Source organism: Poecilia latipinna, unplaced genomic scaffold, assembly GCF_001443285.1.
Source record: "Poecilia latipinna isolate Pla-1442-1.1 unplaced genomic scaffold, P_latipinna-1.0 Scaffold12, whole genome shotgun sequence".
In the NCBI taxonomy this organism is placed as follows: domain Eukaryota; kingdom Metazoa; phylum Chordata; class Actinopteri; order Cyprinodontiformes; family Poeciliidae; genus Poecilia; species Poecilia latipinna.
The window spans coordinates 168,114-192,323 of NW_015112628.1; the positions used below are offsets into that span (position 1 = coordinate 168,114).

The window sequence follows — 24,210 nt, forward strand, 5'->3', positions numbered from 1 at the left end:
ATTTACTGCAACAGTGTTTTTTCAAAGTGGGAGGCCCTCCAGGAGGCGCTAAAAACTGGAGTCTAAATTAGGAAAAACAAGTCGAGCTAAAAAAAATGAAATTAAGTAAAATTTTTATTATTTTTAAATCTTCACAACAAATGTTTTTCCAATTATTATAAAATATAAATTGAAATAGTTTATGTTCTTTGCCATGCCCATCTCTGATTGGCTGACAGTCAAACTCATCGAGCTGCTTTGCTTATTAAGCTAGCCGTATTAGCAATCGTGGAATGGACGAGTTTCTGACAAGATAAAGACCGAAGGAACCGGACGACGCTGCTGCAAAACCCCTAAGAACAAATGGTCAACTTTGAGCCACTTTGAGGCAGCGTTTATGCAAAGCAAATGTAATAATTATTGAACAGAGAATAAAAGCAAGTAAAACGTAAGTATGTTTCTTTTGTAGCATTGTCTCTGGATTTGAAGAAGCTAAGGCTATTTGGGGTCCTGAAATATGATGTACTTAAAAAGTGAGTGTTTTTAATTCAACTTAAGTTAACTTAATGCAGAAAAATTACTCAAAGAATGTTGAATTTTACAGAGCCTGTCTGGTGACATGGGGGGGAAAAAACAACTTGCATCCACAGAAATAAATTCAAGATTGGACCTAGCAGGTTTTTGATGTTTATAATATTATTCTTGAATTGAATTACAATTTTGACCTCAGTACACATGAACTAGAAGTTCATATTCAATTCAAAATTCAATTTAAAAATATTTATCTCAGAAGGAATTTAAACGTTGTGACTCCTATCATCCTGGTATCTTCAACATATTGTCATGGATGGTGATGATGTGGGCAGGAAGGATCTCTGGTAGCAGTCAGTCATGCAACAAATCTGAATTGATCTCTGACAGCATAACGGTCTCAAGACTGTCATGGCATGCTAACAGATCAATATCCATACAGCAGAGACAAAATTCCACATCAGCTTGTGCTGGATGACGTAAGCAATTGTTGACAAGCACTACTCATCCACCTCATTTGCTTTTGCCACTTCTGTTTGCTAGTACTCTAGCTTAATGAGCAAAGCAGCTCGATGCATTTGACTGTCTGGCCTTAGGGTTGGAAAGCCGGGCAGAGAGATGTTGGAGTTGGGGATATGATCGATGATAGATGATTTGAACTTCCTCCTTCCCTCTCTACAACCACGTAGCCTCCTTTTCAACTCCTCTAGGATTTGAGGTCGTAGTTCAGGTATTATTTGAGTTTTTGAGAAGGTAATCGATTGTCAAAAACAAATTCTTCTCGATACGGCTATGCATCACAGCAACTGTCCAAAGACATAATCCCTCAACCAAAAACATAATGAACAAAATCTACAAAAAGAACGGGTGTATATAAACGATTGACCATCTACATGAAGTTTGGTCCATTTGGTTTCGTCTAATCGTTGACGTGGAACCCCCACTCGATCTCCGGCTCGTCGTCGAGGCGGATGACGAGGTAGGACACGAGTTGGAAGAGGTTCTGCCACAGGCCTAAGAACAGGTACATGTAGAAGTCGCTGACGTCCATTTGGCAGTACACGCCAGAGTAGTTCATGTCGCACACGCACTCGAAGCTGTTCACGTAGTTGATGCAGAAGCCTCCGTTCATACACGGGTCTGAGGCACATTCATCTATATCTTTCTCACACCTGAAAGGATACAAAAAATATTTGTTTAAAAACAAATGCATACTAACCATGATTGACCAGAAAATAATGTATGTGGAAATAAGGACATTTAGTAGTACTTAGGATGTCTGCTAACATTTTGAAAGAACAAAAGGTATTTAGAAATATGTATGAAAAATTTATTAATTTAGTTTTATTTGGTTAAGCGGCTTTCCTTCAGTGTTCCAAGACAAACATCATTTTGCGTGTCCTACCATTGACCGGTGAATCCAGGCAGGCAGTAGCAGGTGTTCTCAGCTTCAGAACAGTTTCCTCCGTTAAAGCAGTTGTAGTTCCATCTTGTGCCCACGCAGAAAGAGGCAGGCAACTGAGGAAGTCTAGGCAGATGCACATATAGTGTCAGTTTCCCTTTTAGTACTTGGATGGCTTTGCAACCTTAGCATTTATCTTGTGTGAAGAAGCACTCACGGATCTGTCTCTATGTACCACGGAGTTTCAGGGATTTTAACACTGAAAGAGATAAGCTGTGAGTCAGTACAGCTTGGTAAAAATGTTTTAGCAATTGCTTAAATACCACTGTCATGAGTCTTTCTATAAATCAGCATAAATGGAAAAATTAGAAACAGTGAAACGGCAGTTTTACATTCATTGCGTAAAACTTACTCGCAGAAATGTCCTGTCATGTTCCGAGGACACAGACACGTGTAGCTGTGGAAGCCTTTCAGGCAGGTGGCGCCATAGTTGCAGCTGCTGTTTTCACACATATCCATTTCTACCTCGCACTGTTCACCGGTGAAGCCCAGCTCACACTCACACTTATAGCCCTCGGAGAGGTTAGTACAGTTACCGTATACACATGGGTGGGAGTTGCAGGTGTCTGTCTGGTCTTGGCATAGTGATCCTGTCCATTCAGAGGGGCAGGTGCATCGATGGTGGTTGAACAGGTCGTCGCACATACCCCCATTCTGGCATGGGTTTGGAGCACACACAGTGGCACCCCAGCATCCGTACTGTGGTGAATTATTGCTGTTGCCCCTCACAAACTGTTCCTCCTGAGGTCTGGGGAGGTTCAGTTCTGTCTCCAGATGGAATGGTAAATGAAGACCCCCAATCTCCACTGGACCTAGACATCCTGAAAAGGTCAGTCCAGATTCCTGGCTTAGGCCACCCAGGAAAATGTCTGCTCCATCCCTGAGAAAGTTAAAGTCCCCAGCCGCTGCTCTGGAGACACTGATGTACTCTTGGTGTCCATCTACATCCATAATCCACCTGGATGTTGGGATCTGTCTCTCCTTGCTGATTGATACAAAGTGCCACTCACCATCACTGAGTGGAGCCAGGCTTTGTGCTGTCACTTTCAGAGAGTCATTATCAGCCCTACCTAGAAACTCCATAACCAAATGAGAGTCAAGGAGAGAGACCGTTATGTGATTGGACTCTCTCTGAGCATGAAGCAAAACGGCCTCTGACTGCCTAGTGCGGAAGCTGAGGGAGACACTGGAGAGGTTGGACTTAATCTTCCTGTTACTGTGATACCACAAAATGCTGTTGTCGAGCCGGAACGTCACATTGGACAAACCTATGGCATGCAAACAGAGAACACTGTAAATAAAGGCATCATCATCATTATTGCTGATGATGCCTTATTTGGTTGAAACACTTGAGTCTGATACACCAAAACCAGAGTGTCCAAGTCCAGTCATTGAGAGCTACCACATTGCAAACTTTAGATGCCTCCCTTCTCTAACACACTTAGATCAAATGAGTGACTCGCAACCTGACGTGTGCAGAGCTGAGTTACTTCTGGTGACAGAATTCAGCTGTTTGATTCAGGTGTGTTGAAGCAGGGTCAGCCCCAGGTCAACTGTAGCTGACCTGGGGCAGCTACAATCCAGTAACTTGCCGGATTGTGGCAAGTTACCACAATCCGGTAACTTGCCACATCATTTTGTGAATGAGTTAATGTCTGGATGTAATGTGACATGCTTTGATATCCTCTGGTCTTGATAAAGTGCTATACAAGAACAGCCCATTTAGCTAGGATGGAGGGTCTCGAGGACTGGACTTGCGAAACCCTGACTGAAAAAACAAAAAATAGCCAAATTATACTTTTATTACACCAATGAGACATACCAAGGTGTTCCATGCAAAAGCATGTATGCACTATACAAGTAATGAGAGAGGCTCGTTATTTTTCAGAGAAATTAGTCTTTATCCCCAAAACCCAAATGAGGAGCTATAATAGATTTTCTGAAGCACCTTCCTCCTTTTTTCATCAGTAACATGTGACCAAGAAATCTCGTCATCACATACTACCACAAGCATGTGCCAGTAGACCTAATCTGACCAGGGATTACCGTGTCTTAGGGGAATCCTGCATGGGTAACTCTCTTACCTCCTGCAATTAGCCACATGGTAATTAATAAGTCTATGAGTCCTGCTTTGGATAAGGAATAGAAATTCTGGCTGTATGTGTAATGTAATTTATTTTTTTTTAAAAAGGGTTGTATTGCCTCTAGTGACTTTTATTTGATAGTGAATTGACAGGAAAGTGGGTAATGAAAGAAGTACATGCGGCAAAAGTCACCAGAAATTGAACCTGCGACAGTCCCGTCGAAGACTAAGGCCTCATTATGTGGGTTGTGCTCCCTGTGCCACCGCAGCACCCCGTGGAATATAATTCTTAAGACTTCTTGAGCTTTGTACCTGCATTGTAACACTTATGTTGTAACAGGTAATATTTGAGGAAAGGGTACTTACACTCAAAGCCTTGAGAGAGGGGCTGACAGATGGTTGTAACAGGGCAGGGAGACAGTTCACACCATTTCACCTCCTCACACCTTTGCCCTGCTGTGTTGGGGGGACAGCTGCAGATAAAATCATCCCACATGGAGTAACACTCCCCTCCATTGAGACAAGGGTTAGCCTGATGTGTGAAAGACGGAAATGAGATTACAAGGCTGGTTCATTTTGCGCAGACATCGCAAGCATGGCTTTTATCTTACAGCACAAGCGTTGTCACTGCTGCATCCCTCTGATACGCCCACAAGCTTCTCCAGGTTGTACGACTCCACAGGAGTTGATACTGGATAGAACTGCAGGCGCTTACTGTTAATCCTCAGATCCTGGACGCATCCCTTGAAGTAGCCACCAAATGAAGCCGAGGCCCTTGAATCTGGTAGACCTCCAACAAAGACCAAATCGTCAGGATGTGTTTGGACACGCCTGATGGCCATAGAACCCTGGCTTTGAGCTGACAGGAACAAAGTGGCTGCAGTTCCTTCCAGCTTCACAGCGACCAGGTGGAAGTGGCCATTGTTGACAGTGTTCTGACTGACAAGAGTCTCAAAGTTGTTGACCTGAACTTTGACCCTGCCCTCCACCAGGAATAGGCGAAGATACTGGCTGGTGGTATTGGCCAGGATGAGAAGCAGACCACTGGACTGTCTGGTGCGAATGAACATGGATATAACTACAGAAACCCCCGGATTGTTGTCTAATGAGAACATGGCGTAACTCTCAAGGTCTTTGTTTCCAAACCTGCCAGTGATGTACTCTGTAATGAAGGAATGAACAGATAAATAGGCATCAAAGGAAACTCAATACAAAGCATAAATGATAAACAGTACACTGTCATTCAATTACAGGGTTGTATGTATCAGGTGCTAAAATGCTCAACAAATGTCAAACTTCTATTGCTGATTTTAAAAACTGCCATGCTATGTGGTTGTGTAACTTGGATCAACTTTAGCAGCAATACCTTGAAATTGTTTCCTGTCTGAATTTATCACTCTCTTACTTTGCTGTGCAGAAGCTTCTCTGATGTTCAGATTTGCTGTTATGTGGTCTTCAGCACCTCACCAATACACTTGTTGGTCACGTTTACACTCAGTTGCTCAGTTTGGCTTCCATCTCTACTTTGGTCTGATTTGTCCAAAGGACATTAGTCTAGAATTCTTGTGACTCTTTTTTGTTAACAAGGAGAGGCTTGGTAGCTTTTTCAAACAAGACATACCTCAGTCATTGTCTGACTATGCTTTCAACATCAGCATACTAACTAGAGCCTAAATCTAAGATAAAATCTTTGGATTTGATTTGCAGGTTCTCTGATGAGATTGGGGTGAATTTGTGAGGACCTCCATTTTTGTAAAGTTTGGTAGCTGTCCTGAATGTTCTCCACTTGTGGAAAATATCTTGATGTAAAATGATGGACATTTTTGAAATCACCCTGTACCCCATCCTAGATTGGTGGGCATTTACAGTTGCCTTTCTAAGGTTATCGTGTTAACACTTACCTGTACTGTCCAGATCAACTGATTAAACTCCTACTTTTGAAGAGATGGTCACTTGTTGCTAATGATCAATTCACCAAGTCTGCTTAGTCAACACCATCTAACTTATAGATGAAAATGTGGAAGCAGCAAACGTGCCCCTTTGATCACACCAAGTACTAGGTCCTTGTATTCCATAGGTTGTGACTCAGTGGGACGAGTTGTAGGGTTCAGTTCTAGCTTCCATTCCCTATCATTTGTTGATGTGCCATTGGGCAACACATTTTTCCCCAAGTTGCCTTGCTATCTGTGTGCAATTGTGTGAACATAAAAACACTCTGAGTGGTTCATATGGCTATAATTCTCCATGTAGGTGTTGTCCCATTGCCGATTCCTTCTTCATTTTAATATCCAGCTGAAAATTTTATAAAATGTTGATTCTAAAGTGTTTTTTTCTTTTTATTCCAATCTTTTCAGAAATTTTAAGATGTATGTTAGCTAAACAAAACAATCAGTTGCTGATGACATTATTCATGGCTTCACTCAGGTAATTTGCTGACAGTTATGTTTGACAATGAAATGACACACATATAATAATGAAATTTCTTAATTTGCCCTTTAAAGAAAACACCTCGGCGTGTTCCAGACGTTTAAGACTCCCTGATCTGGCAAGCTGAGAGCATTCCCGGTCAATTAGTGAAAGCCACGTTTTTTTAATCCATGCTGCAGGTGTAGGTAAATAGTTTCTAATTTGACATCTGTTTGACTGGACTTTGGGCTATTTCCATTTACCCAATAAGCTCCTTTAAAATTTGCTGTCTAACTTTACCCCGGTGAGCGGCTGTCTTTAAAGCGATCCATTGAGACTTCTTGATGTGACACCTGCTAAGACTGGACTTAACCTTTACCTGCTTTAACAGCCTCTGGTAATTCTGCTTACAGTTGGGTCATTACTAAAGGTGAGCATACCGGAGTCACATGCACACACCGTCAAATAAATGAATAAAATAAATGAATGATCTGTCAAATAAAAAACTAAATCCATAGGCAACATGAAAGTCCTCAATAATTGACTGGAACATTGTGTTGTGTTTTGTAGAAATAGTTGAAGTTTTGTCTCATTACAACCATTGTATTTGATACCAGAACTCTGCGACTCCAGTCCTGCAAAATGTGGATGCATCACCGCTCCAACACACCTGAATCTTTGGTATGTCAGCAAGTTTTGCAAAGGTCTGAAAACCTTTCACTAGATTGAGGTGCGTTGGAGTACAGATGCATCCAAAAGCTGCAGCACAATGTCATCCAATGACTGGAGTTGCAGTCCCCTATAATAAAGAGAACACAATAGTGAATTGGAATCATGTATGAACAATCATACATGGTTTTTAATCCACCATCTTGGTGTACTCACCAAGATGTGGGAGTGCACTTAATTGAATAGAAATTAAGGGGAACACTAATCAGACCTCAAGTTTGAAGAATCTGTCCACGAGAACAATTAAGGCCCCGACATCCAATGAAAATATTTAGATCAAAGCATATTCACATGTTAGAATGGCTCAGTCAAAGTCCAATTGAGAATCTCTGGTGAGGCTTGAACGTTTATATTCACAGGCACTCTCCAGATGTGTAAAGCTGAGAGACACATACCCCAAAAAGATGGTCCTACAAAACACTGAATCTCAAATTTGTATTGAAAATAACATGTGTATTAACCCATGTGTCATTTTCCTTCCGCAGTTATTCACTACTTTGTGCTGCTCTGTCACCTAAGAATCCTAAACAATAAACTGAATAAGAAGTTGTGGGTGTAATGTGATAGCAAACAGAAAAGTTCAAAGGATGTGAAGACTATTGAAAGGCACTGAGTGGAGTGTGTGTGTGTGTGTGTGTGTGTGTGTGTGTGTGTGTGCGTGCGCGCGCGTGTGTGCGTGTGTTTCTTTGTAATACCTTGTAGGGATGATTTTCCTGACATATACTACGTTGTGGGGACCAATTGCTCCTTGTGGGGACCGGAGCCTGGTCCCCACAAGGGGAAACCCTGTTTTTGGGTCAGGGGTCAGATTTAGAGCTAAGGTATGAATTGAGTTTTGGTTAGGGTTAGAAAAAGGGTAAAGGTAAGGTTTAGGCTGTAAAAATGAATGGAAGTCAATGGAAAGTCTCCACAAAGATAGCCACACAAACATGTGTGCGTGTGTGTGTGTGTTTTATTTTACCATCTGCACAGTCGTCTCCTTCATACGGCCTGTGGCATTCACAGGCGTACCTCCTCCAGCCCTGGCTCACACACCGCCCTCTGTTCTGACATGGGCTCTCCTCACACTTGTCTCTGTCACTGCATCCAGCTACGATGTTCGCCTGGACGTCTGAATCTTTTGGCACGTCACCTGGCAGCACCAGTCGTGAATCTACTAAGACATCCCTAAAGCAGCCCAGAAAGGCTGGTGGATCCTCTGCTCCATCCTCGACTCTACCTGAAGCCCTGTTCCAACCAATGGCTCCAACAAAGAGGCTTTGTCGAACAACTCCGGGCTCCGGCAGAGCGGCAGCTTGATCCATCGGCTGGACTTCGACACCTGAGTCTTTGGTGCAGCTCACCTCACTGCAGAGCAACCTGATGAGACTGACCACACCACCCAGAGATGCTTCAACTGTGTGCCACTTGTTGTTGGACAAATACTCTGGGAGTTCTTGAACCAGAGTGCTGGTGCCTTGATCTCTCAAGCTGAGGAGGCACAGCTGTCCATCCATCAGCTCGATGGTGAGGAGCAAGTTATCCACTCTACGCTGAAAAAGAGTACCTGTTGGGTTCTCTGTTCTAAAGCTAAAGGTCACATTAAGGGAAGATTCTGGTTCCAGTTGCTTGGTGTCGATATACATATAACCCCGCGCCTCAAATGAGAATGTGGTGGAGGTCTGGCATTTTGGACCGGTGTAACCTGGAAGGCAGATGCACGAGTAGGTGTGTTTGTTATTCGAAAACGAGGGAGAACATATTCCTCCATTCTCACACTGGCTTTCATCACAGCCCGAAAGGGGAATTGTACAGTTCTCTCCACCATACAGGCGTCCATTTTGGCTCTGCTGCGAACAAAGGCAACGGAATCCTCCTGAGTAGCTTTCACATAGTCCACCATTTTGACACGGCTGCTGTTCGCATCCACCAAAGTCTTCACTGTAAAGCGTTCCTGGAGAAATAAAAAAAAAATAAAAAACAAAAGACAAATCAATCTCTATGTTCATACAAACAAGACCATATTTACACGGATGTAGATTTCTGGGCTGGAGACAGTTTTCGTGTTCTACCCATTAAAGAAAAATTATTTTACTAATGCAAATTACAGCATATTAATATGTAGTCCTATCAACTAGAAACTGATTTATGGTAGGCTTAATATGTCCTCTATAGCTCTATGTTGTTCCCCCCAAAAATTACATTAACTTCACAATTTTCAAATACTTGAGTATTTTTTTATAATCTTAATATGTGCATGCAACTCACCTCATATAGGCCTATTATAATTATATAAAGTACAATGTTTGAAAAACATTCATTTGCTAAAAAAAAGAAAAGAAACCAGAAATTTGTGGGTGTCCAGTAAAATCAGGTCCTACCTATGGAAGCCCTTTGTGAATGCACTTTATTTTGACATGTTATGGTAGACCAAAACAAAGAAGTGCCTAATTGTGAAGTGGAATAAACAGTATTCATAATTTTCCATGGTTTTTGCAATTCAAAATCTGAAAAGAAGTGACATGCATTTCTATTCAGCCTCCTTCAATCTGCTAAAAAAATAAAAAAATAAAAAATCTGGTGCACTCAGTTACCTTAAGAAAACAAAACAATATGGCACAACTGTAAACCTCCCAAGGTCAGCCACCTTAACTGAAAGAGCAGTCATCAGAGAAGCAGCCAAGAGGCCCACATTCACTCTAGAGACTCTGCAGAGATCCTCAGCTCTGGAAAGAGAATCTGTTCACAGGACAACTAGAAGTTGTGCAATCCAAAAAACTGGCCTTTATGAAGGAGTGTCAAGAGGTAAATCAGTGTTGAAAGAAAGTAGGAAATTGCTTAAGGTTTCCCAAAAGCAAAGTAGTGGATACAGCAAACACGGAAGTCAATACTCTCAATAAAAAAAAATGAAACTTTTCAGCATTCATATAAAATGTCTTGTCTCGTCCACCTTGAGTGTACCATTCGTGCTGAAAGGAAGCTTGTCTTTCCCAGACGCAGGGAAGATCGTCTGAGTTACTGGGAAGAAGGACAAAAGCTAAATACAATCCTGGGAGAAAACCTATTAGAGGGTGCAAAAGACTAGAAAATGGGGTAGAGATTCTAGCAGGACTACAACTACCAGGTTCAGGTATTCATATTTTTGAAGGGCCCAGTCAAACTCAAGACCACTACAAGATCCCATTGCAAAACTTTTGTACATAGTCAAAAATACACAAATACAAATTCAGGCCAAATGACAATGAAACGAAACAATTTACTACTTCCTTAATCTGACACACCTGTTCAGGCAAAAACATGCCACTGATAATTAATAATCTCTGGTCATAAATCATTTAACATTACCTGCAGAAAGCAACACAAGGATCCACACACGCATGTTGAATCTCAACATTGTCCTTTGCAAGTCCTCCAGATTGTTAAATGTTGGCCAGTATCTTCATTTTAGATCTTACTGGAGAACACGTGTGTGTGGAGCTCCATCGTCTTCCCCCACTGCTTCCCTTAATGCATGTGTGTGTTAACTGAAATGCTTGGATCGCTGCATGTTAGATAGAAGAGATTAAGCTAATGCACTTATGTAGTCTTACATGTTAAACATGTTGGAGAGGGGAGGGGTGCATCGGAGCCGGCTAATTCCAGCACCTCCACGCGTCAAACACAACCAAAATGTGCTGTTATGTGAGTGACGCTGACTGGATTTCAAAGTTGTGGTCCGAAAGCACCACAAAGTCCTTGTTTTAATACACAAGATTTTGTGCGTTTATCATAAAGATCGATACTTAAGCTGTATATGTCAGACAAAGGTTATAAAAAAACTTCCAGGAACATGTTATTAATGTCATCAAGAACTACATGTAAGGAAAACTCTCAGGTCATATTTCTATTCCATTGATAAAGAGAATGTTTTCTGAATAAGAAATTACCTATCAAAATTTTACTAGGAGTGATTAAAACTAAAAGAAATATTTAGCAACGTTTATTACTCTCATGAGTTTAAAGAAAGGCCGTTCAGACAATTTTCTTAGTTGTAATACTAATATTTAATAATTAATTTGTGTGGCCCTGCAATAAATCGACCACCTGTCCTAGATGGATGGATGTATGGATGGATGGATGGATGAATATCCAACATTAATTATTCTTCTCAGGGAAGAAGAGGAAAAAATTCTGAATAAGAAATTGACATTTATAATATCATCTAAGTTTTTTGCACTGACCAATCTGAATTTAGTTACTGAAAATGAACCAACAATTTTACCACAGTTAACTCATTATTTAACATAAGGGGTGGTGATATAAAGCTTGGAGAAATATGGAGGATCATTCAAAAACCTTTTATTTAGATGGAAAACAGTATATACATGGGCGTGGCGTCACAATTCAAATTTCCGAGGCAAACGGAAGGCAGCATAACTTCAACTAGTCTGATATCCTTCAGACTACATTACCCATGATTCTTTTGTGACCACGGAAGCTTTCCAAATGTCAGCACAGTTGAGCTTGTCAGTAATCGCGTAACATGTTAACTACAGGAACGGACTCAGTGTTGTCATATGGTATTAAGGCGTTTCTTTGAGCTTCACGTAACTTTACGTCTGGACAGAAGGACAATAGCCGCACCAGCCAATGGGGGAGCGCTTTGTTTCGGCGTCCGACATTTCTGGTGGGGCGTTTCAGCGAGAGGGTCGGGAAATTATTATGCCCTCTATTTATTTTCCATTATTACTCCTTTGCGCTAAAAACGGCAATATGGAGGCCTCTCACCCGTATTTGGTAAGAATATTATTAATACGTCCCAATAACAATGTGAGTTCATTAAGTTAACGATAAAGGTCGTTTGTCGACGCTCTCCTCGGAGGGGGGCCCGCCCGTCTCACTGACAATATAATGTTAGGGGGGTCCTTGAGGTGGAGGGGGAATTGTAAACACACAACCGTTATTATTGCCGAGAATTAAGCTGACTTAACTACGCTGACTGTCGGTTGCGCTTCGTTCTGCGAGGCTGCCGGCAAGAAATAACTCAAACAATGTAACAAGCGTCCATGATACGTTGTTACTACGCAACATTATTAAGCTGTTGTTACATTTTATTTAAACTTGGCCACAATGTTACACTTTTGCTGTTGTTATCAGCACTGTTTTACTTAAGTAACCTACCTTTTAGGAATTGTGTCAAAGCTTTTAATACCCTGACCACATTTGTCTGGGTCCAAAGCGAAATTTGATTTAGGTGATCAGCAAAGCCATTAAATAGCAGCAAACATCACATTGTAGCCCAACACATGATACCTAATAATTAGAGAGCCCTCAGTGAACTAAAATAGAAGAAAATTGTCAGAAAATTAACTAGAGAATGATATAATAATTGTGTCTTGGTAAGTACCTTATGAGCAAAAACTGCCAAAATGTCACATTATGTACACGAAGATATTCCTAGCCAAATAGACACATTGTTACAGGAATTAGAAATGGCTAGATAAGGCTTTGCTGATTTGCTGATTCAGATTTTTCTTTGTCTAATAACTGTAAAATTTAAAAATGTATTTTTAATGCAAGTTATAGCTTTGTATTCTAAAATGAAGGAAATAAAACACTGTCTATCTATTCATCAGAGCGTATGCCCCTTACCTTTACCAGGTCTTTAAGAACCTCCAACAAAATACATGTTTGGACATTTACAGACTGTAAATCAGGGGTCCCCAAACTACGGCCCGCGGGCCGGATCCGGCCCGCCACGTCATTTGGTCCGGCCCCCTGAACAATACCGGATCCGGCCCGCCTCCTCATACCAGAGAGCATTCAGTGTTTTTTTTTTTCATATATTGTATTTTCCGGTTTATATGTGGATTTTTCTTCAACCACCAGGGGGCTCTTGAGCAGATGTGAAACTAACTTTCCCTCAATGGAATACATACCAGTCAGTCCCAGTCACTGTTTCACTCACGGTTTTTTCCATTTGCATTCTGGGTAAAAATCTATCTAAAAGCGCGAATGTCTCCTCGTCCCCCCCCTCTGCCCCCCGTCCACAAGAATTTTCTAAGGTTTCTTTCTCCAAAAAATAAGACAGGCCCCCGACCAGAAAAAGGAACAGCTATGTGGCCCTCGCAGGAAAAAGTTTGGGGACCCCTGCTGTAAATGCTCAAAGCTTTGATACATTTTGTTACTAGTGGAAAGAAAAAAAATATTGTATTACATACATAGCAAATTACAGGAAAGTTAGCTGATTCTGAACACTGGTAATTGACTGGTTTACCTCCAGTAATAATGTTATCGAAAACCTTTACTTTTTTAAGATTTATTGCAATACATTAAAGACATATAGAAATTGGCTGAATACAGCTGTAGATTTCAAGGTGCAGTTTCTTTGTATGTCACACCTCACAGTTTTAAATCTAGACTTTAACAAACTTATGCTTTCTGTATAATTATTCAGACCATCTGATTTTAGTTTTTACACCATGACTCCCTGTTCTTTGTAATGAAACAGTGAAAATGTTCTTTCTTGTAATGAAGAGAAAACCAGTGTAGCCCTCTTTCAGCCGCTGACCAACAGAGCGTAACAATATGTGGGGATGGGCAGCGCTCTGTTACTCTATGGTACAAATGGCAGAAAAAAACTCACTAATTTTGTCTGACATCTCATTAGACATACAGTAATTGTACAAACTGTGACAGAAAATTTTAGCAGCTTTGAAACATAACTGTTTTCAGATCTCATTATAATAATGGTGCCCAGCTACTAGAGACGGCTTACTTCAGAAGACTGTTCAACTCACCGTCAAGATTTAAACCGTTATATTTGTTTTATTTGTGACCAAAGCACACACAAAAGCTGTAGAAATAACTAAGTCAGTACAATGGTTCTGTTAGCATAATCATAAAGAATTTTGGTTGTATGATTACAAGTGACACATTTACTGATTCAAATCAACAAATGCATCAATCTGGTATGAAAAAGTCACTGCAAGTTTAAATTGAAGCTTTCCTGACCCACTCGATCTCAAATAAGACGTCTTGAGGTCTATTCTCTTTGAGAGATGTCAGAGACTCATGGTGCCTCCTGTTGGCTTAGGAGTCCTTAGCAGCAACTTAATTTATGTTATGCCTCTGTCCAGCTTTGGTCAAAGTCATCAGAACTAAACTCTGTGATCAACTCCAATGTCCGGTTTCATTGTATTTGTTGTGTTTTACAGCACTGATCAATTGTACCCCGACATTCATCTCCATAATGAAGAAAAAGCCCAACAGCATGGTTCTTCCAAAGCGCGGGAGGTTGGTGACAAACTCATCCGCTGCAGAGGAGTGCAGTGTCCCATTGAACTCCAAAACAGTCCAGGATTCGTCCCTTCCTCTCAGACGCCTCACTATGTCACAACACAGTGACAACCTCCTTGCCTTTTTGAACGAGGACCGGACCCGGCAGAGGTTCTGCGATGTGTCCGTGTTGGTGGGTGGGACGGTTTATAGAGCCCACAAAGCCGTCCTAGCCCACGGGAGCAGCTACTTTCATGCAGAGCTCTCCAAGAGCTCGGGTACAATGACTCACGTCACTCTGGACCACGTGGAGGATTCAGTTTTCCAGCATCTCCTCGGCCTCCTGTACACATCAGAGTGTGTCGTTGCAGAGACGGACCTCCCAGCTCTAGCTGAAGCAGCCAGGTTCTTGGATATGATGGACATATTAAAGCTCTTGTGTGAGGACGGGAAAGCTACCTCTTCCCAGGGAGAGATGAGGGAAACTGAGATAGAAATTCCCTCCTGTGATGCTGCTGGGGTGGGCATGGAGGTCCAGAGCACCCTAAACAGCAAAATTTCCCTGCAGCACAGAGTTGCTGAGAGTACTAATCCAGCTTCAGGTAGGGAGGTGAAAACATGTCCGAAAAGTGGTATCACACGGAGATCAGCTTGTACAAGAAAAACACCCTCTAAACATAAGAAAGACAATGGAAAGTACTGTATCAGCAGTCCTACAGAGCAACAAAGAGCTGAATCACCAGGGAGACCAGATGAACAGAAAGTGGACGGTATTTTGGAGGTTAATCGGGTCATGAAAGAGACCCCCAAAGCATCTCACGGTGATGACGTGATGGAGGAGGACACCGAGGACGACGAGCAAGACGGTAGCATGGGTGCTGTTTCGCAGAAGAACATTTGTGAGGCTTCTGGAAATGACAGGGCGGCTTTAGAGGAAGGTTCGCACACTGACAAAATGGAGGCCCCATCCGGGCAAGATCGGGAAGTTCACATGCCTCCAATAGCAAGCACTAACCAGAGTCCAGAGTATCCTGAAGGTTTGGCTCCAGTTATCATCCAAACATCCAGCAAAAAGACTCTCAAGTGTCCCAAATGTGAGAAGACTTTCGATCGTGCAGGTTGGTTCCCTCGGAGTCGGATTTATAATGTTCCTCATGTCTTTAGCATGTAGATTTGAGTTTCTGTGTCTCTTGTCATCTTGGTGACAATCAATAATCGCCTGAAAGAATCTATGGCTTGATTTCCCTTCTCTGGACTTGTAGGGAAATACGAGAGTCACACCCGAGTCCACACGGGAGAGAAGCCTTTCCAGTGTGACATATGCCTCCAGTGCTACTCCACCAAGTCCAACCTGACGGTGCACAAGAAGAAGCATGCAGGAGATGCTCCTATTCCAAAGAAGGAGCACAAGTGTCCCTTCTGCAACAAACTCCATGCCAGCAAGAAAACTCTGGCCAAGCACGTCAGAAGGTAAAACACAAGCCTGTCCGGTCGATCGACCTGTAGTCATTTGGTTTTACAGAGATCTTTTGGGGGTTTGTGGCGGTCTGTCTCAACACAATGCTCCTACTTCTGTTCAGTCATCATGCCAAAAGATATGGTATGATATTCAAGTAACTTTGAAACTTTGTTTTGAAAGTTACTTGACTTTGAAACCACAGTCAAATTCCTTGTTTGTGCACCCAGACATAGCCAACGTGTCTGATTCTGATTTATGTAAAATGTAGTCAGATATGGCAAGATGAGTTTTTCCATATGTTGAGTTTAAGTGATATGTAAACAAGGGATGCACCTACATGAAAGTTTGGGCAAATATCGATGTCTGACATTAACATTGTTGTTATGGATGACATCTAATATTTACTGATATTATATTTTTCTACCCTCTCGATAACGTGGGGGAAAAAAACACTGCTGACAGATTCTATATTTCAGTCAAATCTCCATAATCCTGCACTGCATCACTCTGACTGTCACATGACCAAGCAAGAAGCACATGGTCCACCCGAACCCTCTCCGCTTTCACTATGTTTCCCTGTTGTTCTAGGTTTCATCCCGATCACACACAGGAGTTTTTTGCTGCAAGGAAAAAGAAGAGCGAAGGCTGGAAATGTGCAGTAAGAACCAGCTAGTAACTTAACACGTCTAGAAGTAAATTTGTAAATTTTCCAAATCATTCACATGTTGGCGCACACCGATCTGGATGAGTAAAGCAGATCGTAATCGAATCTTACACTGCATGAAATTCAGAATCTTAATTACCCGTACATCGTCCAACAGATTTGTTCGAAGACGTTCAGCCGCAGGCCTCACCTGCAGGAGCACATGATCCTGCACACCCAGGACCGGCCCTTTAAATGCTCATTCTGTGACGAGTACTTCAAGTCCAGGTTTGCAAGGCTGAAGCACCAAGAGAAATATCACTTGGGTGAGATACATCAGAACGCCCTCTGCTTTTGCTGGTCAAAATCTTTACAATCTATGTTAAAAAAAAATGGTGTAGAAGATGTTTTTTATTTAATTAGATTTTTTTATTTTCTCCAACGTGCAGGTCCGTTTCCCTGTGAGATCTGTGGACGTCAGTTCAACGACACCGGCAACAAGAAGAGGCACATAGAGTGCACACATGGAGGCAAGAGAAAGTGGACCTGCTTTGTTTGTGGGAAATCAGTGAGGGAAAGGTACAGTTTCACCTCAGATTCTCCCCGAGCATAAAAGCCATAAAAAGCTTTTTTTTTTTTGCATTTACATTTATAATCAACATTCCTTTTTATTTATACCAGCAACTGCAGTTTTAAATGTGAAGATGAAGAAAAAGAATGCATTGATTTCTTTATCCATTAAAAAAATGCTTGTGCTTGCATTAATATTCACCCCCCCCTTTTAAAAGCACACTTGTAAATAATGTATCGCCTTCAGAAGCCCCACCCGTTTGTCATTTAGCTTAATTATGTTAGATGTCTTTTGACAATTGAAACCAAATTGGCTGCGATTGATTTTACTTAGTGGTGTCAGAGGAAAAGGGGGTCCGACTCCAAATGCACAAACAAAAGTTGCCCCCATTTTTCTTTTAGTTTGCAATTTTTGCACCACTTTGTTGGTGTATCGCATAAAATCCCAAAATGATATGCTCCAGTTTGTGGTTGTAATCTGAACAAAATAGCGAAGCCATAATTTATTTATTCTGTCTCCCTTCAGGACGACATTGAGGGAACACTTGCGTATCCACAGTGGAGAAAAACCTCATCTCTGCAGCATTTGTGGGCAAAGTTTCCGTCACAGCAGCTCCTACAGGTGAGAGGTTTTTTTTTTTGTTGTTTTTTTAGAAAACCACATCTCCTCCTTGATCACAAACACTTCAGACTTTCAGTATGGCTGGTTCTGGTGATAAAAACAAAACAAAAAAGAAATCGGCTGTTTGTATTTGCAAAGGCTTCACCTCAGAGTCCACCATGATGACAAGCGCTACGAATGTGACCAGTGTGGGAAAACCTTCATACGCCACGATCACCTGACCAAGCATCAGAAAATACACTCTGGTAAGTGTTTAAGAGGCGGCAGGCCTTAATTCAGCTTTTGTCTTGTCCACCCAGACCTTTGGTTCTCATTTCTCTCTGATGGTGAGTTCAGTGCAGTCTGTGTTTGTTTTTAGGTGAGAAAGCACACCAGTGTGAAGAATGTGGGAAGTGCTTCAGGCGCCACGATCATCTAACTGTCCACTATAAAAGTGTTCATTTAGGAGAGAAAGTTTGGCAGAAGTACATCATCCATATCACAGATTTATGTTTTGTACTAGTATGTCACTCTTCCTCTCTTTGCCCTGAAGGTTTGATTTATGCTTCTGTCTGTATTATTTTTTTCTCTCAGATATAAAACTGCTGTGCATCAATGTGAGGTTTGCAAGAAAGAGTTTAAAGGAAAGTCCAGTTTGGAGATGCACTTCAGGACTCACTCAGGTAAATCGTGACTTTGGCTTGAATTTAAAAACTACAGATTGGCAGGACACTTGAAACACTTTCTGCTCTTTAAATGCGTGGATGGTCTTTGATCCGCAGGTGAGAAACCCCACAGATGCCCTGAGTGCCATCAGACTTTTCGAATCAAGAAGACCTTAACGAAGCACATGGTGATTCACTCAGACGCCCGTCCCTTTAACTGCCCCCACTGCAGCGCCACCTTCAAGAGAAAAGACAAGCTGAAGTACCACGTGGACCACGTGCACAGCGCCAGGTTCACCGAGCCGCCCCCCAGCCAGGACAAAGCCGCCCCTACTCCCTTTGAGGAAACCTCAAAGACGTACCACTCTGACCCCAAGTTGGCCCCGCGAAGCGCCTCCAACCCGGCCACCGTCTGCATCCCCGTCACTTTAGTCCCTGTCCCCATGGCAGCAGGAGGTCCGGGAGACCTTCACCCCCACCGGGCCGCCTCTCTCTCGTCTCAGACCCACAGCGTGGTAAACGTTCAGGCTCAGGGCCAGCAGCAGGAGCAGCAGAACCCCGGCTACCAGGCAGCAACAGATCTGGCTTTCTTAGAGAAGTACACCCTGACCCCTCAGCCGGCCAACATCATCCATCCTGTAAGGCCCGATCAGATGCTGGACCCTCGAGAGCAGTCGTACCTGGGGACGCTGCTGGGCCTGGACTCTGCTTCCTCTGTTCAAACCATCTCCAACTCTGATCACACTCACCGATGAATGTGCAGATTTAGGACAAAAACTATATGAACGGCACCCAACCCGGTTTGATTCAAAAGTAACACCCAAAGACAGATGTAAACGCATCGACTTATTCTTTACTATTCTATCTAATCTTTTATATAATTTATATCAGTATAATTTTTAACAGGTTAGAAGATTTCATTTGATGACATTTAAAACTTAAACAAGTGTTTTTAGCAGCTAAACTAATGATGGATGAACTTAATTCAGTTAAACAAATGGTACGTTCTCATCTGGTTGGGTGCAGGACTGGACTGATTTATCCTTATAATACTAGCTGAATAAAACCTAACAGCTGGTCTTTACAAATAATTACAATTTTAATTTGCATCATGAACAATCAAAGCAAACAGGCAATTTTGTCATTTTTAACCGTAGAATTTTTTTTTTTTTTTTTGGTATTTATCCATTTTCTTTTTTTTTTTTCAAATGAAATGAAAGCCATTAAAGTAAAATTTATTATAAAACAACACCATTAAAGATCAAAACCTGTGGACAACTCTTATTTTTTGACGAGCGACAGTATTATGTTACGTGCAATATGTATTGTTTACAAGTAGAAATGTCTCTATATTTATATATATAAATATAGCTCTATATTTCATTGCATGTCATCGCTCTATATAGAAACAGCGATGCCATGGACATTCCTGCTGAATTGTGTAAAGGTTAGAATAAGAGAATAACTGTGTTTCCATTAACTGTAGAACTGTGCAAATTGAAATTACGAAAATAAATTTGCTTAATGGAAACACACCAATTTAGAAAAAAAACTTGTGATTTACGAAGAAGGAGTCTGTGTAGAAGGAGGTCGATTTTCAGCCGTATCAAAATAGATGTATTACAAAAAACTGCAACGGAAACACTTTTTCCCAGTCGCACGAGTTACATGAACAACAGCCGGATATTACTGCTGGTGGAAAACGACGAAGATGATGTCGAAAAGTAATAGGAGTATGATGGCTTGTTTTTTTTTTCTTTTCTGACAGCGTGCAGCAGGCTCCACCGGAGCTCTCCCAGTTTCGCACACTTAGTAAAAAGTTGTGTCGTGTTGAATCGTGTTCTGTAAAATCGTGGACTACAATAATTTCCCCAAAACTTTGCATACGCAGCCACTCCAAAGTATAAATGGCAAGACTTTCCAATACCCAACGTCTCCTCTGAACTGTTTACATTCGTTTCTGCAGTTATTGTTAATCATTTATTGCATTTACAAGCTTAGTCTTGTGTGATTGTAGTTTAAGTTCTTATTTAATGGAAAGACCACAACTTTGAAATTATGTTTTTTGTTTGTTTTGCTTTTTTTTTTTTTTTTTTTACATTAGCGAAATATTGACGAAGACTTGTGCATATTTGTAATACAAATGAGTTTGTTGAAGTGCCACAGTAACCTGGTTTGGATAACAGAGTGACTTCTTTGTTGATTTTTACAAATCTGGGGGCTTTTTTTGCCTTCTAACTTTAAATGCAGACATAGACGAACATAACCATAAAAGACTGAACTTTATTGGTATGCTAAAACAGAATGAATATCCAGGCTGGCCGTTAGCAACACATTCAGTCTCAAGTTGTTTCAAATGGGTTCATGTTTCCGTTTGTTCTCAGTCCATCAGCTCAGCCCAGGGAAGCCAGATCTTTTCCCAGTGGTACCTCAGCATGCATTCTGGTTACAGTGAAGACATTTTAAAAAATAACTGCTTTAGATGTTTATACATATAAATACACAAAAATAACACAATTTTAACAGGGGTACTTTGAAATGCCTGAAATATTAAGAGCAAAAACATCTTTAAGTAACAAACGAATACTCACCAATCTTATCATGGACCAGGAGCAACCTGAAAAAGAGAAAAAAACAAAAATAAAAAATACATTTGAATTTCTATCCTTTGTTATTTCAATGTCTGCTTCAGCTGTGGCCAACTTTAGCCCTGCTGAGTCAGTGTCCTGCATGTTTTAGCTGTTTCCCTGCTGAAATTTTGCTGAGTTAACTGCTAAAGTCCCTGCAGAGGCCTTTCAATGAACCAGTCCTTCAATTCTGATGTGTTGAACATGTAAACATTCACTGGCTTGCAAAAGTATTCATACTCATGAAGGTTTCCATATTTTGTCACACGATAACTATAACACTATAATTGGGATTTTATGTGGTACACAACTGCAACACAACTAGGATTTTTTGGAAGTTTTTTTTGGCAGAAATGTACTCCTTTTTTTTGTCTACAATGGCCATAATACGCAGTTGTAAAAATGTGACAGGCAATAAGCAAACACAATGATGTGTAAACTGCAAACTGTAAGAGATGTTAATGACTTGTTGGTCTGTCTGCTCCAGTGTTCTAACAATCTAACTGCTGCTTACACTGATACTTACATGTGGATACACTGAGTCTCCCTCCAATGCACCGGACCACAGCGTAATGATTAAACGTCCATCTATCAACACATTTCGGGTATTCTGTTTCCCCATTTCTGATAAATGTATTGCCAGTATTTATCAGATCAGGATATTCTGCAGTGTTCAGAAGACAGAAGTCCTCTGCAAAAAAAGGAAAAGAAGAAAACACTTTTCTTTATGTCTTTTTTTTTAAATGAAAGTTTCAGTATTGTTTTCCGTTTACCTTTACATTTGGGGACTTCGGACCACCTCCCACCTCTGTGACATACCACTGTTTCAGGACCCACTAACTTGTAAAAGTTCTGACACTTGTATTTCACATAACGTTGGTCCTGTTGCACAGGAAGTCCGTTTGGAACATGAGGGATCTCTCCACAATGATCGACTGAAAAGGAAGAATAAAGTTTCATAAAACTGTTAAAGTCGAGTTCCTTAGTTTAACACATCCTCTCACACAATCAACAAAACCCTCTGTCTGGCTCAGCTTTGTATGTTGCATGCTCATAAGAAATGTGTGTGAATTACTTACATGGATATTTTGGTTACATTCTAGATAAATACATGCAATATAAATGAAGAAATCAATGTGCTTATTTACTGGATACAAAAGTAGTCTGAGTGTCCGTGGATCCGGATCTGGCAGGACGAGCTGGAACAAACAGAGCAGAGGGAGGTTTTCACATTTGTTCGTTCTCTCATAGTGTTGAATAAAACATAAAATATTCATTTCATGCAGATTTTTTTTTCTACTTTGAAATTTTCTCTTTAGCGTACACAACTTACTTTGAATATTTAAAGTAAATGCGAAGTGCAAAATGAAGGACAGTGGTATTACAACCTGATTTAAAATAGTTACTTGTTGACACGCAGGACTACATGTGACTGAATGAAATAACACAATAAATATCATAACAAATGACATCACCCACAGATGTTTTTCTTAACATGCAAATCTTTGTTCTGTCTTTACTGTGTTTTGTTTTTTGTTTTTGTTGTTTTTCTGAACAACCTTACCATACAGAATTGTCAAAATACCAAAACATTTATTTACATTGCATGCTTTTATTTTGAAATATCAATGTTTATATGTTGTGGACATTATAATCGCCTGGTAAGTTACGTAGCCAATAAGCGGTGGCGGTTATTGATATGGGCGACATGGGCAACAGCCCAGGGTGGCATATTGTGAGGGGCAGCATAAACGCAAGACCCACACCCCCATGCACTTCTGACAGAATGATCAAAAATTCCAATAATCACACTCATAAACTCTGTGAAAAGTCTTTCCAGAAGAGATGAAGCGCTACAGAGGGCTAGCCAACATCATATTAAACCTTAAGCTGATGAAAAACGGGATGTCACTGAAGTTCATGTGTGTGAATCCAGACAAATTAATACCTTTGGCAACGTAGTGCGTCTCAACACAATGACCACTTACTGCAACGTGGAGTTCCGAACCAGTTTCCAGCCTCACAAGAGACAGTTGTTGTGGACTCTCTGTCCTGTGTGAGAAATCCATCTCTGCACTGATACGTCACTGTGGAATAAGCATCAAACACCTCCTGGTATGTCTGAATAATGACCGCATTGGGGACAGCTGGTGGCTGGTCGCACGCCTTGGGGTGTTCTGTGGATAAACTGAGACAGTCAGTCGGAACGGAAAAAGGCGTTTTGTTTTTTTGTTTTTTTTAGCCAACGGGTTCAGGACTTACTCTGGCAGAACGGCACCGCGGACCACGTCCCACTGTGGCACTCCACGATGTTATCCTGGCCGTTTAGCGAATATCCTGCGTTGCAGTTTATTTCTAACGAACCGTTTAGGTTTCGCTTGAATTTGCCGTTTGGAATTACCGGAGGAAGGCAGACTGTCTCCACTGGGGAACAGAAAAAAATATAAACATACAAACTTTTTTTTTTTTTTTTTAAACATAATTTAAAAAAAAAAACCTCACCAACACACTCCGGTTTATCGGACCAGTCGCCATCTTGACATACGATAGTCGCCCACCATCCCTCCTCTGTGGTTTTGTATCCCGTATCACAGCTGTATGTTACATGTGAGCCATGAGCATAAGACTCTTGCACCGGGAGAAAATAACCGTTTTTCAGGTCGGGAGCGCTGCACGGTTCCTCTTCGTTCACAGCTGAAACAGACAGAAACCTGTCAGAGATAACGTCAGCGGCAGCAGCTTCTTCCCTAATAAACGAACGTCTCTTACCATGCAGCACTCCAGGAATCCAAACCAGGAGAGCAAATCTCAGACCCGTCAGCCACATGTTGTCAGGAATCAAATCACAGCCTTAGACTGCAGAGTTAGGAGCCTTGTTCAGATCAGATGCCTGTTAATAATTAAGGCTTTTCCCGTAGAGAGATAAGAAGTGAAGGAAAAAGTCAACATTGCATCGAGCTGCTGCTGCGGGGCTGTCAATACAAATTGTGCAAGTTGGGACATTTTGGTGATGAAGTAAGAGAAAGGGAACATACACACAAATAATTTCACTGCATGATTTCTATGATGACAATAAAGATGATGATTATTATTATTAGTTATTTACCTGGTCTGTTGGATAAAATAAAAAAAAAATCATAAAGTAATACAATTTTGAAAACAATGTGCTAAAATATCTGTTTACTGTCCAGGTTTGACGGTGATTTTCCAGCACGGTGG

General features: G+C 41.2%; 3 protein-coding genes across 3 annotated transcripts; 1 reads left to right on the top strand and 2 right to left on the bottom strand.

Annotated features, from left to right (window-relative positions):
* Positions 1 to 54: 54 nt before the first annotated feature.
* Positions 55 to 10,702, bottom strand: LOC106946198 (protein crumbs homolog 1-like). The gene is made up of 8 exons (XM_015030387.1): positions 10,515 to 10,702; positions 8,152 to 9,123; positions 4,667 to 5,217; positions 4,422 to 4,587; positions 2,325 to 3,240; positions 2,130 to 2,171; positions 1,916 to 2,038; positions 55 to 1,682 (listed from the first exon to the last, which is right to left on the bottom strand). Exons 1-8 carry the CDS (start codon positions 10,561 to 10,563, stop codon positions 1,430 to 1,432), a joined length of 3,072 nt encoding a protein of 1,023 aa, XP_014885873.1. The 5' UTR covers positions 10,564 to 10,702; the 3' UTR covers positions 55 to 1,429.
* Positions 10,703 to 11,630: 928 nt separating this feature from the next.
* On the top strand, positions 11,631 to 19,520 carry zbtb41 (zinc finger and BTB domain containing 41). The gene is made up of 11 exons (XM_015030399.1): positions 11,631 to 11,945; positions 14,366 to 15,544; positions 15,689 to 15,896; positions 16,474 to 16,543; positions 16,707 to 16,854; positions 16,978 to 17,107; positions 17,625 to 17,720; positions 17,859 to 17,965; positions 18,079 to 18,184; positions 18,294 to 18,382; positions 18,482 to 19,520. The coding sequence occupies exons 2-11, from the start codon at positions 14,401 to 14,403 to the stop codon at positions 19,117 to 19,119; spliced, it is 2,736 nt and encodes a 911-aa protein (XP_014885885.1). The 5' UTR covers positions 11,631 to 11,945; positions 14,366 to 14,400; the 3' UTR covers positions 19,120 to 19,520.
* Positions 19,521 to 20,623: 1,103 nt separating this feature from the next.
* LOC106946268 (complement factor H-related protein 1-like) lies at positions 20,624 to 23,900 on the bottom strand. The gene is made up of 9 exons (XM_015030485.1): positions 23,761 to 23,900; positions 23,494 to 23,685; positions 23,254 to 23,415; positions 22,980 to 23,168; positions 22,140 to 22,190; positions 21,765 to 21,926; positions 21,518 to 21,682; positions 20,956 to 20,981; positions 20,624 to 20,806 (listed from the first exon to the last, which is right to left on the bottom strand). The coding sequence occupies exons 1-9, from the start codon at positions 23,816 to 23,818 to the stop codon at positions 20,795 to 20,797; spliced, it is 1,017 nt and encodes a 338-aa protein (XP_014885971.1). The 5' UTR covers positions 23,819 to 23,900; the 3' UTR covers positions 20,624 to 20,794.
* Positions 23,901 to 24,210: the final 310 nt, after the last annotated feature.

What these genes read in the sequence shown, in the direction of transcription:
- LOC106946198 (XM_015030387.1), bottom strand. Translation starts at nt 10,563, where the DNA reads ATGTTGAGATTCAACATGCGTGTGTGGATCCTTGTGTTGCTTTCTGCA. An exon ending in CCTTGTGTTGCTTTCTGCAG is followed by an intron (nt 9,124 to 10,514) that starts GTAATGTTAAAT and finishes TTATTTCTCCAG; the next exon opens with GAACGCTTTACAGTGAAGAC. An exon ending in TGGTACATAGAGACAGATCC is followed by an intron (nt 2,039 to 2,129) that starts GTGAGTGCTTCT and finishes GCATCTGCCTAG; the next exon opens with ACTTCCTCAGTTGCCTGCCT.
- zbtb41 (XM_015030399.1), top strand. Translation starts at nt 14,401, where the DNA reads ATGAAGAAAAAGCCCAACAGCATGGTTCTTCCAAAGCGCGGGAGGTTG. An exon ending in GAAGACTTTCGATCGTGCAG is followed by an intron (nt 15,545 to 15,688) that starts GTTGGTTCCCTC and finishes CTGGACTTGTAG; the next exon opens with GGAAATACGAGAGTCACACC. An exon ending in GCACTTCAGGACTCACTCAG is followed by an intron (nt 18,383 to 18,481) that starts GTAAATCGTGAC and finishes TTTGATCCGCAG; the next exon opens with GTGAGAAACCCCACAGATGC.
- LOC106946268 (XM_015030485.1), bottom strand. Translation starts at nt 23,818, where the DNA reads ATGTGGCTGACGGGTCTGAGATTTGCTCTCCTGGTTTGGATTCCTGGA. An exon ending in GTTCGGAACTCCACGTTGCA is followed by an intron (nt 22,191 to 22,979) that starts GTAAGTGGTCAT and finishes TGTTTGTTCCAG; the next exon opens with CTCGTCCTGCCAGATCCGGA. An exon ending in TCAGACTACTTTTGTATCCA is followed by an intron (nt 21,927 to 22,139) that starts GTAAATAAGCAC and finishes CTTCCTTTTCAG; the next exon opens with TCGATCATTGTGGAGAGATC.